Source organism: Apium graveolens, chromosome 6 (genome assembly GCF_009905375.1).
Source record: "Apium graveolens cultivar Ventura chromosome 6, ASM990537v1, whole genome shotgun sequence".
NCBI lineage: Eukaryota > Viridiplantae > Streptophyta > Magnoliopsida > Apiales > Apiaceae > Apium > Apium graveolens.
In genome coordinates, this window is record NC_133652.1 from 15,913,371 (window position 1) to 15,932,435 (window position 19,065).

Sequence of the window (19,065 nt, forward strand, 5' to 3'; positions counted from 1 at the left end):
TATCAAGGTACGGGTTGTAGCCAAGAAAGGTCTTCCCAAGATTATGGGAATCTTCTTATCTTCCTCGAAATCCAGAATGACAAAATCTGCAGGAAAGATGAGCTTATCCACCTTTACTAGCACGTCCTCCACGATGCCTCGTGGGTATGTAATTGAACGATCAACCAATTGTAGAGACGTGTAGGTGGGCTTCGGATCAGGAAAATTCAGCTTTTTGAAGATAGACAACGGCATCAGATTGATGCTTACTCCCAAATCACAAAGGCACTTGTCAAATGATAATTTGCCAATGGTGCAAGGAATGGTGAAGCTACCTGGATCCTTAAGCTTTGGAGGTAACTTTTGTTGCAGCACGGCACTGCACTCTTCCGTCAAAGCAACGGTATCAAGATCATCCAGTTTCACCTTCCTTGAAAGAATATCTTTCATGAATGTCGCATAACTAGGCATTTGCTCTAGAGCCTCAGCGAAAGGTATGTTGATGTGAAGTTTCTTGAACACCTCCAGAAACTTACTAAATTGCTTGTCCAGCTTTTGTTTTTGCAATTCCTTAGGAAAAGGTGGTGGAGGATAGAGTTGTTTCTCCCCTGTATTACCCTCAGGCAGAGTGTGTTCAACAGTAGTCTTCCTTAATTCCCCCTCTTTCTCCTTTTGCATTCCTTCTTCATTTACAGCTGCATCTTCTACATCTTTTGCTTTTTCAGCATTAGCAACTTTTCCAGACCTTAAGGTGACAACTTTGACTTGCTCTTTAGCTTCCTTCCTGCCTAGCACTTCAGTATCGCTAGGAAGTGTGCCAGGTTGATGATTGAGCAAGGCATTGGCTATTTGTCCAATTTGATTTTCCAAGGTCTTGATAGAAACAGCCTGACTTTTGCACATCAACTTTAACTTTTCGAAATCAGTACTAGAAGGTGAAGCAGCACCTCCCTGTTGAGGATATGATTGCCTTTGAGCAAATTGCTGAGGTTGCTGAAATCCAGGTTGATTAAACTGTTTACTTTCAGCTTGCTGATATGGTTGCTGAACAGCATTCTGATTATTGCTCCAGCTGAAATTGGGATGATTTCTGTTATTAGGATAATAAGTAGTGGGCACAGGCTGCTGCAGTCTCTGAAAATTGTTCACATACTGAACAGATTCATTAACAAGAGAACACTGATCCGTAGCTTGAGAGCCTACACAAAGCTCACAGGCACTAGCTATTTGATTTACTCCATAGTTGGATAAAGAATCAACCTTCATAGATAGCGCCTGAAGCTGCGCTGCAATAGCTGTAGCTGCATCGACTTCCAGAATACCTGCTACCTTCCCAGGCATCATCCTTTGAGTAGGGTTATGATACTCGTTTGCAGCCATAGTTTCAATGAGGTTATAGGCCTCAGTATAGCTTTTGGCCCATAAGGAGCCTCCAGAAGCTGCATCGAGCATGGGCCGAGATTGGGCCCCCAAACCATTGTAGAAACCAATGATCACCATCCACTCAGGCATACCATGATGTGGACACTTTCTCAACATCTCCTTGTAGCGCTCCCAATCTTCGCACATAGATTCTCCTTGTTGCTGCGCAAACTGAGTAAGAGCACTCATCATAGCTGCAGTTTTGAAAGTACTACAGATCTCGACAAAATTCCTGATATGCATGTTGGGATCTTCAGTCGCAGCACCTTCAAAAGAAACATAATTCTGCACCATCTGAATAGTGCCCGGCTTGATTTCAAAAGTATTGGCCTGAATCGCCGGATGAATGATGCTTGACTGAATGTCATCAATTTTAGGCCGAGAAAAGTACATAAGAGCTGGATCAGCTTGAACTACACAATCACCCATTGTTTCAGGTTGTTTCTTTTCACTCTCTTTATCCGAATTTTCAAAAAATATCTTCTCCGGAAAGTCAAGAGATGTATCTGTCTCCTTAACTTTGTCCAGAATTCTCTTGCAAGTGTGAGAACGTGTTTGCATAAACGCTCGCTAGAGTACCTGAAACACAACCGGAAGCAGTAAGTAACAAGTCTTAATCAATGAATCCTAATGACCATTGATGGCAAGTACATAAACTAAACAAATTAACACCGAGTCCCCGGCAGCGGCACCAAAAACTTGTTAGGCACAAAGCATGCGCTAAATAATTCACGCAAGTATACGCGTTCGCAAGTAATATAGAATGATTTCTAGTTCGTTCCCACAGAGACTCTGATCAATTATATTTAATTAACAATTACTCACCAATGTATGATTAATCTTCAATGTCAAGACAATAACAATTAAGGTTGATTAACTAATATAAACTACGAAAATTAAACATGAGATCCTAACTTCATTACTACTTCATCCAATAGTTATTGTTATTACACTTAGCATGTAATGGTGATGATATTAATCGAACAACACGAAACTGATAAACGCCAACTTTCGTTGTACGAATACCATTCTATCAAGCATCCACAATTAAGATAGAAGTTGAATACGCATCAATTATGTTGAGACCCTATATGTCTATAGAATTTGACAACATAACGATTTAAGCGCAAGTTATTCATTATGATTACACAGGAAAGTAAAACAGTTAGAGTTACCCACTAATCATGCATACAATACATGAACATATGCTAGCATGGCAAGTTCTAAATCTCAAAATTTACTGTCGCTTCACAAGAGATTAACAGGCTATCTTACATGTTCGCGACGCACATAAGACGAATAAGCACAACCTATGCTAGATATCATACAATCACCACATATCAAGGTATTAAACAATTAACCAAAGAAATCCATAGTAAATCCGCTAGGATCCCATGATCACGATTAACGCATGATAGAACTCATCGTCACCATGGGTTCATATGATAATAACACAACGATATAAACTAATAAAAATACTTAATAAATAATGAAGTACGTCACAAGAGTATTAAGGTTCAAAGCATAAAGAAAACTAGCATCCACAGTTACAACGAATTAAAAGAATCACAAGATAAACGTATGCTTCCTCTTCTTCGTTGTTGCGTGTTAAAACGGTCTTCTCAATCTTCTTGCATTCGCTCTTGATTATCTTTTCTATGAACAAAACATCTTCCCATAAGGTTTATATATTAGCCCAAGAAAACCAGCGCTAACAGAAGCCCAATTGGACTCGAATTAATAAAATCCAGAATCTGAATTTCCGCACACAGGCGGCCGCCTGCATCCTCCACGCGGGCGCCTGTTGGGAGCAGGCGACCGAAAATAATTTAATTTGCTTCTGTTTTTGCTGATTTCTTCACTCATCACCTCTAGACTGATTCCAAGCACTTCCTTAAGCTTTATTTGATAAAAACCACCTATCTAAGCAAGTTATACCCTGAAATGCAAAAACACTACAAAAACGCGTAAAATACACAAAATAATACTTAACTTCAAGACACCAATTCAAGCCGTTATGAGTAAGTGGTATAAAATGCCACTTATCAGATAGCTTCAGAGAAATTGTGCCTGTGGGTGACGAAAATTGTCCCGAACGGATTGTACACTAATACAAAACTGGCCAATCACCCTACTCTTTCGCATCAACAAGCCTATTGAGTTCCATTTCTGTATAGAATGGGAAGTCTTCAAGTCTAGTCTACTGGTACAACGGTAAAAAGCTTTGAAAAATGAAGAAAACAAATGAAGACAGCAAACTAACCCAAAAAACAATTAAAGACGGCAAAAGATATTGTCAGCTCTTATATATGACTTGAGGTGCAAAGAATAAATTTTAGAGAACTATTCAGTAATCAGTTTTTCGATATTTGTACGACCAAATCAATTAATCAAATAAAAATGATTGAAATGTGGTCAAAAAACTTATTGCTAAAGGGACATCTATCAAGAACTCATGATAATAATTATGTTCCTTGAGCCCCAAAAGACAAATGAAATTTGTATGCAGTTCTGAATGCAAGGTAAAAAATAAATTGAAACACATGCTCGTATATATGGGGGAAAATAGAAAGTACGCACTTTTCTCAACAGCAAACTAGCCACACAGAGACTTACAGATAACCAGGTAGCAAGTATGCCAAAACAGTTTATTCAAGAACTGCTGCTACAGGTCCATTTACTTCTTCCTGTAAAACATTAATATTATACTATAGTCCTGTATCTCGCTTAAACATATTATCAGCACCAGTAAACCTGGCCGAAGTTCAACTACAATCATAATCGAGCTTTAAGGAGTACTCAATACATACACAGACATTACACGTGTTGCAAATTCATGTTGGCAAAAGGCAACACAGCAAAGAAAAAGACATTTCAAAACAACATAACAATGTAAATTTCAAATCTCACATTGCTTGCCAACTTATATTAGAACAGCCATGAAAAGCAAGAAAAAAATCATACACAAATTTATTGTATTCCAATTTTGGCAGCTGACATAATGCATAGCCTTCAGCTTTATTGCTTCTCTTGCTGCAAAAATCACTACCGCCATTGTAAAAAAATGAAAAAAAAATATGACTACTTCCAAAACCAAAATTGTTGTCCAACGCGACAATGTATTTGAGATAATAATCATGGCAGGTTACTCTCGACCAGAATAGAAAGAGACCCCAGAAAAACCACTAGCGAAAATCATGTAGTGAAGAAAGTCCAGAGCTTCTTATGGATTGACACCTTACCAGGATGCTCTGATTCATCATCCACATCCTCGACATTGTTAAGATCTTCTGATGCATTATCTCCATCTTCATGTAACGTGCTTCCCCTTTCGGCACCAACATAACGACATTCAGAAGACATGCCAATTACCTCCTCACTGAACTCTATATTTTCAGCTATTGCTGTCTCAATGCTCTTATCAGGAGTTTTGACTGTTTTTTGCTGTGCATTAAGGCAAAAATATTTATGAACACACATCTTCCATTAAAGAGAAATATCTTAGACTTGCATACGACAAATTATACTTGTGAAAGTCAAAATTTTCTACAAACATCAAAAAAAAAATACCTCAACACCCCTTTCTGTCGAGATATCTGGAACTTGAAGACTTTTATTAGCTGTAACTTTTACAAGTGGTGTTTGATTGCTTTTATCAGAAGCAATTACCGGTGATGGGGTGGGAGCATCTTTAAGATTTTCCACTGCTTCCGCCTTGTCAACATTAACTTTGCTTTGCATTTTCTCAGTATCAACAGAAACTCGCTCCGAGGCAGCTGCCCCCACGCTGACCAAACAATTGACAAATGTTTTTAGAAGACAAATTATTGAAAACTCACCATGTGACCATGACTAACTCCGATTATATAAATCTCTCCTAAATAGGCGAGGGCCGTATATAGTCCCTCTTATTCCACGATTTATTTATATTTAGCAATTAACCTAAATGATTCTACATCTCCTCATATTAGGAGTTAGGACAGATCTGAGCTTCCTTCTCAACACTAAAAGAAATCCCCCTTTATTCCTTTTAAGTTATAAGCAATACATACTCATGAGAATTTGACATAACTTCTTAAAAAAAACGATACAAAAAAAAGGTTGTATTGCCTCATACCCAAGACCAGTTAACAAATCCAACATTGTTCAACATCTTAATTGAAATTCTCCATCATCTACGGACAGACGATTCATCCCAGATAAAAGAAGACAAATGAAGGACAAATTTTTCAGCTTAAGATAACTACAAACTAAGAATAGGAGGAAATTTTCTCATAATATTCCCAGTCACAAGTCCAGGTTATATTATTAAATTACAGCATCAACTTTGGCGGAAATTAGTTTAAAGATGATTCTGAATATTGCACAGGAAGGTACATTTATGTAACATATTTTTAACTTAAGGATTCCATCTACAAATTATATATACAATTTCTACTTCGAACTTATATTATGTTATGGCTTTTGAACCTTCAAATGACGATTAAATTATGTAATATCAGCTTAGCTCTTTTGTTTTCTTATTTTATATCTGATGCTAGCATAACTATCTATGGCACACTAAGTAATGAAGTCTCTAAATCTGGCACTTGGCTCCCAAAAGGCACAAACTTGTTCCAAAAAGGTAACACCACTATCGAATATCGTTAACATCTATAATGCAAGCCCATGAAGCAAGACCGGTCAGATTGAATACATATCAATTGAAGTCGAATAATAAAAAGTATCACTAGTTATGGTTATTGTTTAAGACATTTTATTAAAGGCTGCCACTTGATATTTAGGGGTTACTGGCATAATGCTAACTTAATATTGTCAAAAGTTAATTTACACTCACTTCTAGTACACTTTGGGCCGACTTCTCAAGTAACTACAATTTCCATAAGGTAACGATGCACTGGCTTGACATTATCAGATGACATGAGGAAAATTTATATGTAGATTGTTGCAGCCAAAAAACAAACTAATTTACAAAATATCAAATAAATATGTGGAAAAGTGTAAGAACCGAACCGACTTCAAAGCAGGGACAAATTTCAAAGAACACATTTAAAATTTAGAAGACAAGTCCAAAAAGATTAAAAATTACTTAATCAAATCTAACAATAACATCAAAATACCTACCAAGTTCCATAAACTACTTCCAAGTCATAAATTCCTACTGATACTAATTCCATAAGCTCAAAACACCAAGAGCAACGGCATCTGCCTATATCATCATTCACACAAATTATCTAGGAACTTACTTCTTGTTTCGCCTAAGATTATATCGCCTTTCGCCTGGAGTTTGAACAGATGAACCTACCATTTGTCGTCTTTTCCTGCGTCCAGCTTCTGAAACACTTTCTGAACCTTCTTCACTGTAATCACCCGCCCCTTGACTCACTGTAACTTTTGAAGTTTGAGCACGCTGTCGCTTCCTTGGAGTAGTACCAACTGCTTTTTCACCACGGCTGGAGTCTCCAGGACTTGCCTCATTAACACCATCAGGCTCCTGTAGATCACTGTCACCTAGTTTTCCTGCTGATGTTCTCCCAAGAATTACTGCAGCATCTTCAACCACAGCTTTCACAGAACGTGTCCTATGAATTCCAACTTTGGGCTTCCTTCCAGACCTGGGACGACCGCTTTTAAGCTCCGATTGCTGGAAATCTTCAGGAGCTTCTGGTGTCGTAGTGTTTATATTGCTAAACTCGTCAGTGCAGACATCATTTCCCTGATCAACCTCTCTATTGTTAATTGAAGTGACCAAATGTACATCACGAGAAACATTTACAATACCAAAGGATGCTTCTGCTTCATGTTCAGCATTACTTAGCCCCCGGGATTCCACGTTAGAAGCACTAGGTCCCTCATCCTTTTCATCCACATTAGGCAGCATTACGGAGTGAGATTTCAAATATTGAGCAGTTTTATTAGGAGAATATTTAAAAAGGCTAGAGGTGCATTTTTTTATCCAAGATACGTGACCTGCGGAATTTGACGATCTGAAATCAGTTCCATCCTGGAACTTGTACAAACGACCATATCCCGACCGCGATAGAGGAGGGATCTCGTACTCTGTTTCAAGCCTTTGGAGATCAGAGAGTTCATACTCCCGGGTGAATTCGCCACAATGGTTGCAACTCTTCAGCCTGTCAACAAATGCAAGTAAGCGGTCTCTTTCCTTCATAAGCTGTTCTCGCTGAGGCTTGACCTTCTTGTTAAGTGCATCAAGATCATCAATATCCTTTTGCATTTCAAGTTGGTGCTCTTCCAGCTGCTTCTTATTCAAGGCAATCTCTTGTTTAACCTTTTCTATTCCAAGCTTTTCAGACCTTACTTCTTCCATATCCTTTCGTACAACTTCCTTCAAGAAATTAATATCGCTATATTCTTTCTCTTTCTCCCCCTCGAATGCACTCTCCCTATCATGTAGACGTGTTTCCAATTCATCTCGTCTTTTCTGTATGTCGTCCTCGAGATTCTTTTTCCTCAACTCGAAGTCAAGAAGAATTTGATTATGCTTAGCTTCATATTTTTCAGATAGATGGGCCTGCTCATGCTTCATTGCAGTAGCAAAGTTCTCTTTCTCTGTTCTAAGAGATTCTGACTCCACCTTTACCCGTTCTTCCATTGCAAGCCTTTCTTTTTTAAATCGATCCTCCTCAGAAAGTAACATTTTCTTAAACTTATCTTTTTCTTCGCCAAGTTCACGAAATTCCTTATCTAAAGCAGTAGTTCTTTCATCAAGAGCTTCCCATTTCTCCTCAAATTTCTTTTTGTCCTCCTTTAGATTCTCACTTTCCATAATAAGCAAATCCCTTTCGTGTCTGCACTTCTCAATCTCTTCTTGCAATTTCAACTGCAAATGAAGATGTTCTTCCCTCTCTTCTTCAGAAATTTTAAGTTTCTGGATTTCTTCTTGAATCTGAATCTCCCTCTGACTAATGGCAACCCTTGCCTTCTCAATTTCTTCTTTAAGAGTTTGTAAAGAATCCTTATCAACACAAATTTGTTTTTTTTCCATATCGAGCCTTTTCTCATCTGACTTGAGTACTTCCTCTTTCTCGTTCAAAATTTTTATCTTTGCTTCTATGTCTCTCTCTCTTTTGTTAAGTCTCTCAGAATTGTATAGCAAAGACTGCTCAAGCTTGTTCAGTTTTTCTTCTCTGTGGGTGATCTCAACTTCTTTGTCATGCAGGGCATCCATCTTGCCTCTCATCTCCTCATACAGTGACTTCCTTTTCCCATCCATTTCTGCCTCAAACTCCTTCATTCTCACATCAAGAACCGCCCGGTGTTCATCAAGAAGCTTCTGAATCTCAACCTGCAAGAAATACATAGAAAACATTTTAATTGTTAAAAGTTGTGCTTGACCAGACATGTAAGATTTTGTCTATTTGAAAGGGGGCTATATATATATATATATATATACACACACTAGTCTATAACTCGTGTGATGCACGGATTGCTTCTAATACTCGAATGATCTTTAATAATATATTTTATTTTAAATATGTATTGTAATATATTTTTTCAATAGTTGGAAAAAATTGAAGAATATAATTGTTTATAATAATATATGTCTGAATATAATATAATATAACATGTCATGACTATGACTGAAAATAAATAATATAATATAAGATATTGTTCATGGACTCGAACCCTGTAGAAATTGTCCAGAAGATAGGGAATATACAAATGAAGAATATTAAAGCTTAAATATAATATGCTGTTGAGGGGGATTTGAATCCTGAACCCTATGATAGAAGTTTAGATATTAGTATAATAATATTATTTATTATTACATCTAACGGTTCTCATTTATGTGAGTATGATCTAACGGCTGTTATCTACCGTACCAAACAACTGATCAACAACCAAATAGAGGGTGTTCTGCTTATAATAGTATAGATATAGATAGATATTGATATATATATATATATATCAATGAAACTGCTAATTTTAACTTATAATGATAATAATCACAGGCAAAAGCTTAAGTATGGAGACTCACTCTTTCTCTAGCAGTCAGCTTTTCTGTTCGAGCCAGTAACTCCTCCTCCTTCTGCACCAAGCCACTCCTAAGAGCCCCAACTATCTGTAACGAATTAGAAAAATGTAAAAAAAAAGAAGAAAATTCTTATGTTTGACAAACAACACCAGCAGAATCATTATTTAAGAATAAGAACTTACCTGCTCTTCGGCTGTTAACTTTTCTAGTCTATGTTTTATGTCATCCTCGTCCTTCTTCAAAGCTAAGTTTCTCAAATCAATGTCCTCCTGTGCTTTTTTAATATCCTTCTCTTTCAGATTGAAATTCCTCTCAATTTCATTTACCTTTTCCTCCCTCTCAATACAAATTCTCCGACGCTCGCATAATATTTCTTCCCCTTCTTGTAATTTTCTCTCCCAATCTTGCAGATCCTTTTTATGTTTAGCATTGGTGGCTTCATGTGCCTCCCGCCTGCGAATCAAAAAGGTTATTGATATTAACTCTAATTCCAGATAAGTACAAGCTGTGATGATGTTTCAAATATATCATACTCTGCAATAAGGGATATTCGCTCCCTCCGAAGCGCACTATCACGGGCCTCAACTTCTTGCAGTTTTCTCTCCAACTCCAAGCTCTTTCTATTTACCTCAGCAAACTTTGCATCTGCAACATGCAACTTTTTGTCAACATCCAAAGATTTTTCCTTTAGCCCACACTGCAAAGCATCTGTATCGACCATTTTGGCCTCAAATGATTGCTTCATTTGTTCATTTTCTGCACGAACCTCTTGTAAAGCCTTCTCTAGCTGTGATAAAAAGCTATGGAAGTTAAACATTTATATAAAAATGAAATAGCAAACCAAAGACTCTTATTACAAAACATTACAACTACAAATATAATAGGAAACAACAATAATGCCTCAAAAGGAAGAGCAATTACTACAAACCTCTATACTACATATGATCATTTACCAAAGTTGCAGAAATAACAAAATCAATTAACTAGATAAATTCATAACACCGAACTAATGGAAACCATTCTAATCACTCTTAAACGTTTATGTGAAACTTTTTAAGGATCCAGAGTATAACAACGAGCTACTTCACTTTATTACAATACTTTCACGTGTTGCACCTAAACCACGTAGAAGAAACAAATTAATTCATACACACAGTACATCATACATATCATAATCCATATATAACAAATCCCAATTACGCAAAATTTGAACCCTTAAAAGTAATAATATCTAACAAAGTGGTCGAAAAGTAAATATCACAAACATTCTTAAGCACGTACAAGAAAACGCAAAGTTGCATCGCAAAAATATTCTTACATCAATAACACATCTCTTTTCGGCTTCCAAAGCCTTCATTAAATTGTCCTCTCGCTTCTCAACTTGAGACAACGAAATAAGATGAGCAGTCTGCTCCCGTTTAAGCAACTCCTGCGTATCCGCCAACGCTTCCCTCAATTGCTCGTAATTAGAAGTCCATTCCTTCTTTTCAATCAGCAGAAGCCCCATATTATATTGATAATCAAAAAGCTGCAACCAACATTAAAAACACCCAATTAAAAACACAATTATAAATACATTAACATAATCAAATAAGCATCAATAAGTATAAATTTTAAATTTGCACAAGAGATCAATTTCAATTACCTCTTTTTTTATTTTTTCGATTTTTTCGAGTAAGGCTATCTGATCTTTCCTTTCCATAGAGGCCTCATCTAGCAACCCAGCCTCCGTAAAGCGTCTCCAATCATCAACATCTCCGGTATCGGCACGAGACGAAACCGCGACAGTAGTCGAATGATTCTCCGTCAAGAGTGTGCGTGGCGGTGGTGGGCCATCAAGAAAGGAGACAGATTTGCCCTTATTGGAAGACCTAGGGTTTGGGCCGGAGCGAGGAGTGGTGGTGGAACCGGCCCAATTCTTTCTCGGTGGTGTGAACATGATGGAACCCTAATTTTAGGGTTTATCAATTGGAATAATTAATAGAACCTAATTAATAGACGGTAAAAACTAACGAATTGAATTTGTATGGATTGTATTGTATTAATTGGTTTATGTATGATGTGAATATAAAGAAGGATTGTTGTGGGGATGAAGAAAGTGAGAGAAGTGTAAACTTGCGTTGTTTTGCAGATGGCATGGGAGGCGGTGACCGTTTAAACGAGTTGTTGCTAACAATTATGGGTTGGATTTGAATAATAAATAATTTTATATGGAAATTTGAATTCACCATAATGGCTTTTTGAAAAATATCAAGTCCAAAAAAAAAATTTCAACAAAATTATTTTTTTTCAGAAAAAATAGAAAATATCATTTTATTTTGTAAAAATACTTCACTTTTTAAATAAATATATATATATATATATATATATATATATATTACAAAAAATATTTATTATAAAAAAATTGTAAATTTACGATTTTTTGCAACTCAACTATGCGAGTTGCTCCAACCCCATGTAACCTCAAATTCAATACAACTACTTGCATATTTGTTTATTTTGGTTTCACCATATTTTTGTAAAAAAAAATCAGAAGATAATAAAATTATAAATAAAACTTAAAATTTTAGTATTTTTGATAATTTCTCTAATAATTTTATATGTGAATTTAATTTAATATAATATTATATATATATATAATGGAATTGTGAGGGCTAAATATGAATTATTTATTTAACTGATTTCGAAAATTGTAATTTAGTTAGTTTAGGGATTTAAATTATTATAGAATTAAACTAAAATAAATATTTATGTAAGTATTTTACTATTTCGATCACTTTCTAAATTATGTTAATAAATTTCAATTTGATGGAAATTGTCACTTCGTTCTTATTCAATATTTCATGTATTGTTATTTTTCACTTTTTAAACATCGTACACATATTTACAAATAAGACGGGTCTTTCTGAAAATAGAATCTCCTCATCATTATCATTCTTCCGAATGATGGTAAGGTCGTGTACATCTTACCATACTCAGATCATGCGTTAAGTGTAATATATATAATACGTTATGTTTAGTGTAATATATTGGATACGTTATTTAAAAAAAACGTTTTGGTATGATATGTTTTTGGATTATATAGTGTTCAGGATGTTATAATGAAAATATTATTATTATTTTAATTAGAATTTTTGTAAATTTTGTTTGCATTTTATTTTTAAATTAAAAACTATAAAACAATAGACTCGTGATCAGTTAAATGTTATCTCTTTTAAATTTAATTTTAATATTTAAAAATATTTTATAAACACTAACGGAAGCCGCCTCTCTTCTCCCCCTCCCCTAATAATCCTAAAAGTTTTATCCTCGTTTAGTTACCCCCGGCTTTGTTACCCATGTATTAGGTTTATTCTCTCTCCATACGAGAGACAATTTATTTTATATATGGGATCGTATAGATGTAGGAATGTATATAATATTATTTCATTGATATGGGTTGTATAAAATTACAATTATGGTCAGTTGTCTGAACAAGTTTTGACAAATCAGTTATACATGTTCCTCACGAAAAGGCCGTATACTTCAGTGATATTATAACATCCAAGCCCACAACCGAATGCATACCAGACTGTAATATCTCGTAATTTTTAGAATAATAATAGGATATTGAAAAAAAGGGATTAAAATTTGATTAAGATTAGGATTTAAAATTTGAAGACTCGGTGTTGGGTCAAGTCGGTGCCCTATGTTAGATATTGAATGCAAAGAAATGTAAGACAGGGGGTGAATGTGTTTCATGGATTATATTTGGCTTTTAAAACTGATTTGGATTATTGGTGAACAAAGCAGTTTAAGATTGTAAAGATAAAATGCTTGACAGTAAAACACAGAAGACACAATATCAAAAACTCACTTAATTGTATTAATTAAGTTTATCTTACTACAAATCTGTGTTCTTGAAAAAATAAGAACTTAGCTTCTATCTTGAGAGAATACAAAGTTTTCCATATTGGTTTTGTTACTTCTAAACGAAGATACGTGCATGCTTTATAGACTAGCAACACGGTTTATAAAACTTGCAATAAAATGTACTAAACCAATTTCTAAAGCAACCTTGTGAGAAGATTGCTTATCAAAAATTCATTCATGATAACAAGACTAAGCCCAAGCTAAAATTAAATACAATAAAATTGACAAATTGACAAATATACTATTTATACATTAAAAATTTATATCAGTTCACAAATTACAAATATTAGGAGAATTTCTCATAGCCAGGTTTTTTTCTAATGAGGTCCTTGATTTTGACTAGCACTTCAAGTTCTTCAATGATTTTAATTCCTCTTAGAGCTTCCACTAGCTTGAGCCATTATTTCAATGATTAATTATTGAGAAGACGAATTCTGAATCTTGAGAATCTGCTGATAAGTGGCATTTTATACTACTTAGAACGTCTTAAAATGGCTTAAATTGGTGTCTTGAAATCAAGTATTTTGTGTATTTGATGCGTTTTTCTAGTGTTTATGCATTTCAGGGTATTAGTTGCATTTCGGGGGAGGAATCATCAAGAATAAGCCTTGGCATGTGTTCACCATTGCGAGAGGAAAGGAATGGGCAGATTACGGCGAAGAAACGGAGTAAACCTGGATTTTTTCCAGTAGAGGCCTGCGCGCCCGCGCAGCAATGCTGAGCGGCCGCGCAGCAACCTGCGCGCCCGCGCAGCTATGCTGAGCGGCCGCGCAGGGTCGGGGAAAAATATAAATTATTTTAGACTTCTACTTCTGTTTGGCTTCCAACTTCTATGTAATCTGAGTTTTATGGGACTATTATATAGGTAGATTTGAGACGTTTTCACAGAGAGTATTAAGGGGATTATGTTTTAGATTGTGTTTTACGCAAGAAGCGAAGGAGATAAGGAAGAAGACCGATTTAGCACACCGCAACGAAGAGGAAGCATATTTTCTTGTGATTCTTGTTTCGTTGTAACGTTGGATGCTAGTTTTCTTACTTTGACTTATTTACTCTTGTGACGTACTCTGTTTTAATATAATTAGTTTAGTTATTATTTTCTTGTGTTTGTTTATCATGATTTCATATGAACCCATGATGGCGATAAGTTCTATTATGGGCTAATCGTGATCATGGGGTTGCAACGGATTTATTATGAAATTCTTTAGTTAATTGTTTAATACTTTAGTGTGTGATGATTGCTTGATATCTAGTATTGGTTGTGCGTATTCGTCTTATGTGCGTCGCGAACATATAAGATAGGGTGTTAATCTCTTGTGAAGCGACGGTGGATCTTGAGATTTAGAACTTGCCATGCTAGCATAGGTTCATGTACGTTGTGCATGATTAGTGGGTAACTCTAACAGCTTTATTTGCCCTATGTAATCAAAAAAGGAATAACTTGTGCTTAAATCGTTGTGTTGTCAATTTCTGTAGACATATAGGAACTCAACATAATTGATGACTATTCAACTTCTATCTTAATTGTGGATGCTTGGTGGAATGATATTAGTACAATGAAAGTTGGCTTTTATCAGTTTCGTGTTATTCGATTAATATCATCACTGTCACATGCTAAAGGTAATAACAATGGCTATAGAAGGAAGTAATAATGAAGTTGTGATCTCATGAGTGTTTTATTATTGATAAATTGAAGTGTTAGTTAAGTGGTTAATTAAGTAGTTAATTATAGTTAATAGTTAATCAACAATTTTAAGTGTTATTATCTTAACATTGAGAAGTAATCATACATTGGTGAGTGAGTTTAATTAGACAATAATTTAGTCTGAGTCTCTGAGGGAACGAACTAGAAAATATTCTATATTACTTGCGAACGCGTATACTTGCGTGAATATTAGCGCGTGTTTTCGCCCTAACAAGTTTTTGGCGCCGCTGCCGGGGACTCGGCGTATTTGTTTAGTTTATGTACTTACCATCATTGGTCATTAGGACTCAGTGATTAGGACGTAGTAGTTACTTATTTTTTCCGGTTGTGTTTCAGGTACTTTAGCAAGCGTTTATGCAAACTCGTTCTCGTGCTCGCAAGAGGACTTTAGATACAGCTGAGGAGACAGACGAAGTTCTTGATATTCCGGAGAAGTTAGATTTTGAGGATTCAGATTCAAGAACTGAGCAGAAAGAACCAGTAAACATGGGAGATCGTATTGTTCAAGCTGATCCAGCTCTCATGGATTTTTCTCGGCCTAAAATTGATGACATTCAGTCAAGCATCCTTCATCCGGCTATTCAAGCTAACACCTTTGAAATAAAGCCGGGCACTATTCAGATGGTGCAGAATTCTGTTTCTTTTGGAGGAGCGGCAACTGAAGACCCCAACATGCACATAAGGAATTTTGTCGAGATCTGCAGCACTTTTAAGTATAATGGCGTGACTGATGAGGCTATCAAGTTGAGGCTTTTCCCATTCTCACTAAGGGACAAGGCTAAAGACTGGTTACATTCTGAACCAGCTGGGTCCATCACTACGTGGCAAGATCTTGCGCAAAAGTTTCTGGTGAAGTTTTATCCGATGGCAAAGACTGCTGCTATGAGGAGTGCTCTTACTCAGTTTGCGCAGCAACCTACAGAATCTATGTGCGAGGCTTGGGAACGCTACAAGGAAATGTTGAGAAAATGTCCACATCATGGAATGCCGGATTGGATGGTGATAACTGGTTTCTATAATGGTTTGGGGGCCCAATCTCGGCCCATGCTCGATGCAGCAGCTGGAGGCGCCTTATGGGCTAAAAGCTATACTGAGGCGTATAATCTTATCGAGACGATGGCTGCAAATGAGCATCAAAACCCAACTCAGAGGATGACGTCAGGCAAGGTAGCAGGTATTCTAGAAGTTGATGCAGCCACCGCTATTGCAGCCCAGCTCCAAGCGCTATCAATGAAGGTTGATTCTTTGGCTACGTATGGAGTTAATCAAATAGCTATGGTTTGTAAGCTTTGTGCAGGTTCTCATGCTACGGATCAGTGTTCTCTTGTAAACGAATCTGTTCAGTATGTGAATAATTATCAGCGACAACAGCATCCTGTGCCAGCGACCTATCATCCTAACAACAGAAATCATCCAAATTTCAGCTGGGGGAATAATCAGAATGCTATTCAGCCACCATATCAGCAAGGAGTGAGTAAACAGTTTAACCCACCTGGATTCCAGAAACCACAGCAGTATGCTATAAGGCAATCATATCCTCAACAGGGAAGTACAGCTGCACCTACTAGTGCTGATTTTGAGGAACTTAAGCTGTTGTGCAAGAGTCAGGCGGTTTCTATCAAGACCTTGGAAAATCAAATCGGTCAATTAGCCAATGCAGTGCTCAATCATCAACCTGGCACTCTTCCCAGTGACACGGAAGTACCAGGCAGGAAGGAAGCTAAAGAGCAAGTCAAGGCTATTACCTTAAGGTCTGGAAAAGTAGCTGATGCTGAAAAGGCAAAAGAAGTAGAAGCTGAAATTAGAGGTGAAGAATCTAAGCAAAAGGAGAAAGCGGCGGAACCAAGGAAGACTACTGTTGAACACACTCTGCCTGAGGCTAATACAGGGGAGAAACAGCTCTATCCTCCACCACCTTTTCCTAAGAGATTGCAGCAACAAAAGTTGGATAGACAGTTCGGGAAGTTTCTGGAGGTGTTCAAGAAACTTCACATCAATATACCTTTCGCTGAGGCTCTGGAACAAATGCCTAGTTATGCGAAGTTTATGAAGACTATTCTTTCAAGGAAGGTGAAACTGGATGACCTTGAAACCGTTGCTCTCACGGAAGAATGCAGCGCTGTTCTGCAACAAAAGTTACCACCAAAACTGAAAGATCCAGGGAGCTTCACCATTCCTTGCATAATTGGCAATCTGACGTTTGACAAGTGCCTTTGTGATTTGGGAGCAAGCATTAATCTGATGCCGTTGTCGATCTTTAAAAAACTGGATCTGCCTGATCCAAAACCCACGTACATGTCACTACAATTGGCTGACCGTTCCATTACTTACCCAAGGGGCATAGTTGAGGATGTGCTCGTCAAAGTGGATAAGCTCTTCTTTCCAGCAGATTTTGTTATTCTGGATTTTGAGGAAGATAAGAAGATTCCCATAATCTTGGGGAGGCCTTTCTTGGCTACTGGCCGTACCTTGATAGATATGCAAAAAGGGGAACTTACTATGCGGGTCCAAGATCAGGATGTGACCTTCAACGTATTCAAGGCAATGAAATTCCCTACAGAAGATGAGGAGTGCTTAAAAGTGGATGTGATTGATTCTGTGGTTACTTCGGAACTCGATCACATGCTAATGTCTGATGCCTTGGAAAAGGCCTTAGTGGGGGATTTTGACAGCGATGATGAAGATAGCAACGAGCAATTACAATATCTGAACGCTTCTCCCTGGAAGCGAAAGCTGGACATACCATTTGAATCTCTTGGTACTTCTGACCTCAAGAATGTTGAAGGGAAGCTCAAACCATCAATAGAGGAAGCACCTACCTTGGAGCTCAAGCCATTACCTGAACACTTGAGGTATGCTTTTTTAGGTGATTCATCTACGTTACCTGTTATTATTTCATCTGACCTTTCAGGTAGTGAGGAAGACAAGCTCTTAAGGATTTTGAGAGAATTCAAATCGGCTATAGGATGGACCATAGCAGACATCAAGGGGATAAGTCCTTCATATTGTATGCATAAAATTCTGCTAGAGGAAGGTAGTAAGCCAACTGTGGAACAGCAGCGAAGACTGAATCCCATCATGAAGGAGGTGGTGAAGAAAGAAATTCTGAAATGGCTAGATGCAGGCATCATTTATCCTATTTCTGACAGCTCGTGGGTGAGCCCCGTACAATGTGTACCTAAGAAGGGAGGTATCATTGTGGTCGCAAATGAAAAGAATGAGCTCATCCCTACTCGAACAGTTACAGGATGGAGAGTATGCATGGATTATAGAAAATTGAACAAAGCCACAAGGAAGGATCACTTCCCCCTTCCATTTATTGATCAGATGCTTGACAGATTGGCGGGTCATGAGTATTTTTGTCTTCTGGATGGTTATTCCGGGTATAATCAGATTTGTATTGCACCAGAGGATCAGGAAAAGACTACCTTCACTTGTCCATTTGGCACATTTGCTTTTCGCAGAGTTTCGTTTGGGTTATGTGGCGCACCGGCCACCTTTCAGAGATGTATGATGGCTATATTCTCTGACATGATTGGAAATAACGTCGAAGTGTTCATGGATGACTTCTCCGTCTTTGGACACTCATATGATGAATGTTTGAATAATCTGCGTGCCGTACTCAAAAGATGCGTGGAAACTAATTTGGTGCTTAATTGGGAGAAATGTCACTTTATGGTGCGTGAAGACATTATCCTTGGGCATAAGGTCTCTAGCAAGGGTCTGGAGGTGGACAAGGCCAAGGTGGGAGTCATTGAAAATCTTCCCCCACCTAATTTTGTGAAAGGAATCCGTAGTTTTCTTGGTCATGCGGGTTTTTATCGGCGATTCATCAAGGACTTTTCAAAGATATCTAAGCCGTTGTGCAATTTGCTTGAGAAAGATGTGCCGTTCAAATTTGATGATGAATGTTTGGCAGCATTCGAGACTCTCAAGAAGAGTTTGATCACTGCACCGGTTATTACAGCACCAGATTGGACAGAACCGTTTGAGATGATGTGTGATGCGAGTGATTATGCGGTAGGTGCAGTTCTGGGACAGCGCAAGA

The 19,065-nt window shown here is 37.2% G+C and overlaps 1 protein-coding gene and 1 non-coding gene across 5 annotated transcripts; both read right to left on the reverse strand.

The window, feature by feature from the left end:
- Positions 1-2,863: 2,863 nt before the first annotated feature.
- Positions 2,864-11,558, reverse strand: LOC141667271 (nuclear matrix constituent protein 1-like). Of its 4 annotated transcripts, none has more exons than XM_074473692.1 (9): positions 11,046-11,558; positions 10,719-10,928; positions 9,934-10,187; positions 9,583-9,853; positions 9,404-9,487; positions 6,648-8,710; positions 4,972-5,188; positions 4,644-4,845; positions 2,864-4,088 (listed from the first exon to the last, which is right to left on the reverse strand). In XM_074473692.1, the coding sequence occupies exons 1-9, from the start codon at positions 11,337-11,339 to the stop codon at positions 4,054-4,056; spliced, it is 3,630 nt and encodes a 1,209-aa protein (XP_074329793.1). In that variant the 5' UTR covers positions 11,340-11,558; the 3' UTR covers positions 2,864-4,053. The 4 variants fall into 4 exon arrangements, with proteins under 4 accessions (XP_074329793.1, XP_074329791.1, XP_074329792.1 ...); XM_074473690.1 differs by lacking the exon at positions 2,864-4,088 and adding an exon at positions 4,092-4,434; XM_074473691.1 differs by lacking the exon at positions 2,864-4,088 and having other exon boundaries at positions 4,092-4,845.
- Positions 11,559-15,896: 4,338 nt separating this feature from the next.
- LOC141669400 (small nucleolar RNA R71) lies at positions 15,897-16,003 on the reverse strand. The gene has a single exon (XR_012553686.1). It is a non-coding gene; the product is annotated as a small nucleolar RNA R71 (small nucleolar RNA).
- Positions 16,004-19,065: the final 3,062 nt, after the last annotated feature.

Excerpts from the sequence above, each read along its gene's own strand:
- LOC141667271 (XM_074473690.1), bottom strand. The coding sequence starts at position 11,339 with ATGTTCACACCACCGAGAAAGAATTGGGCCGGTTCCACCACCACTCCT. Across the intron at positions 9,854-9,933 it reads CGAATATCCCTTATTGCAGA|GCGGGAGGCACATGAAGCCA; the intron begins GTATGATATATT and ends TTTGATTCGCAG. Across the intron at positions 5,189-6,647 it reads AATCTTAGGCGAAACAAGAA|CGTGGGGGCAGCTGCCTCGG; the intron begins GTAAGTTCCTAG and ends TTGTTTGGTCAG.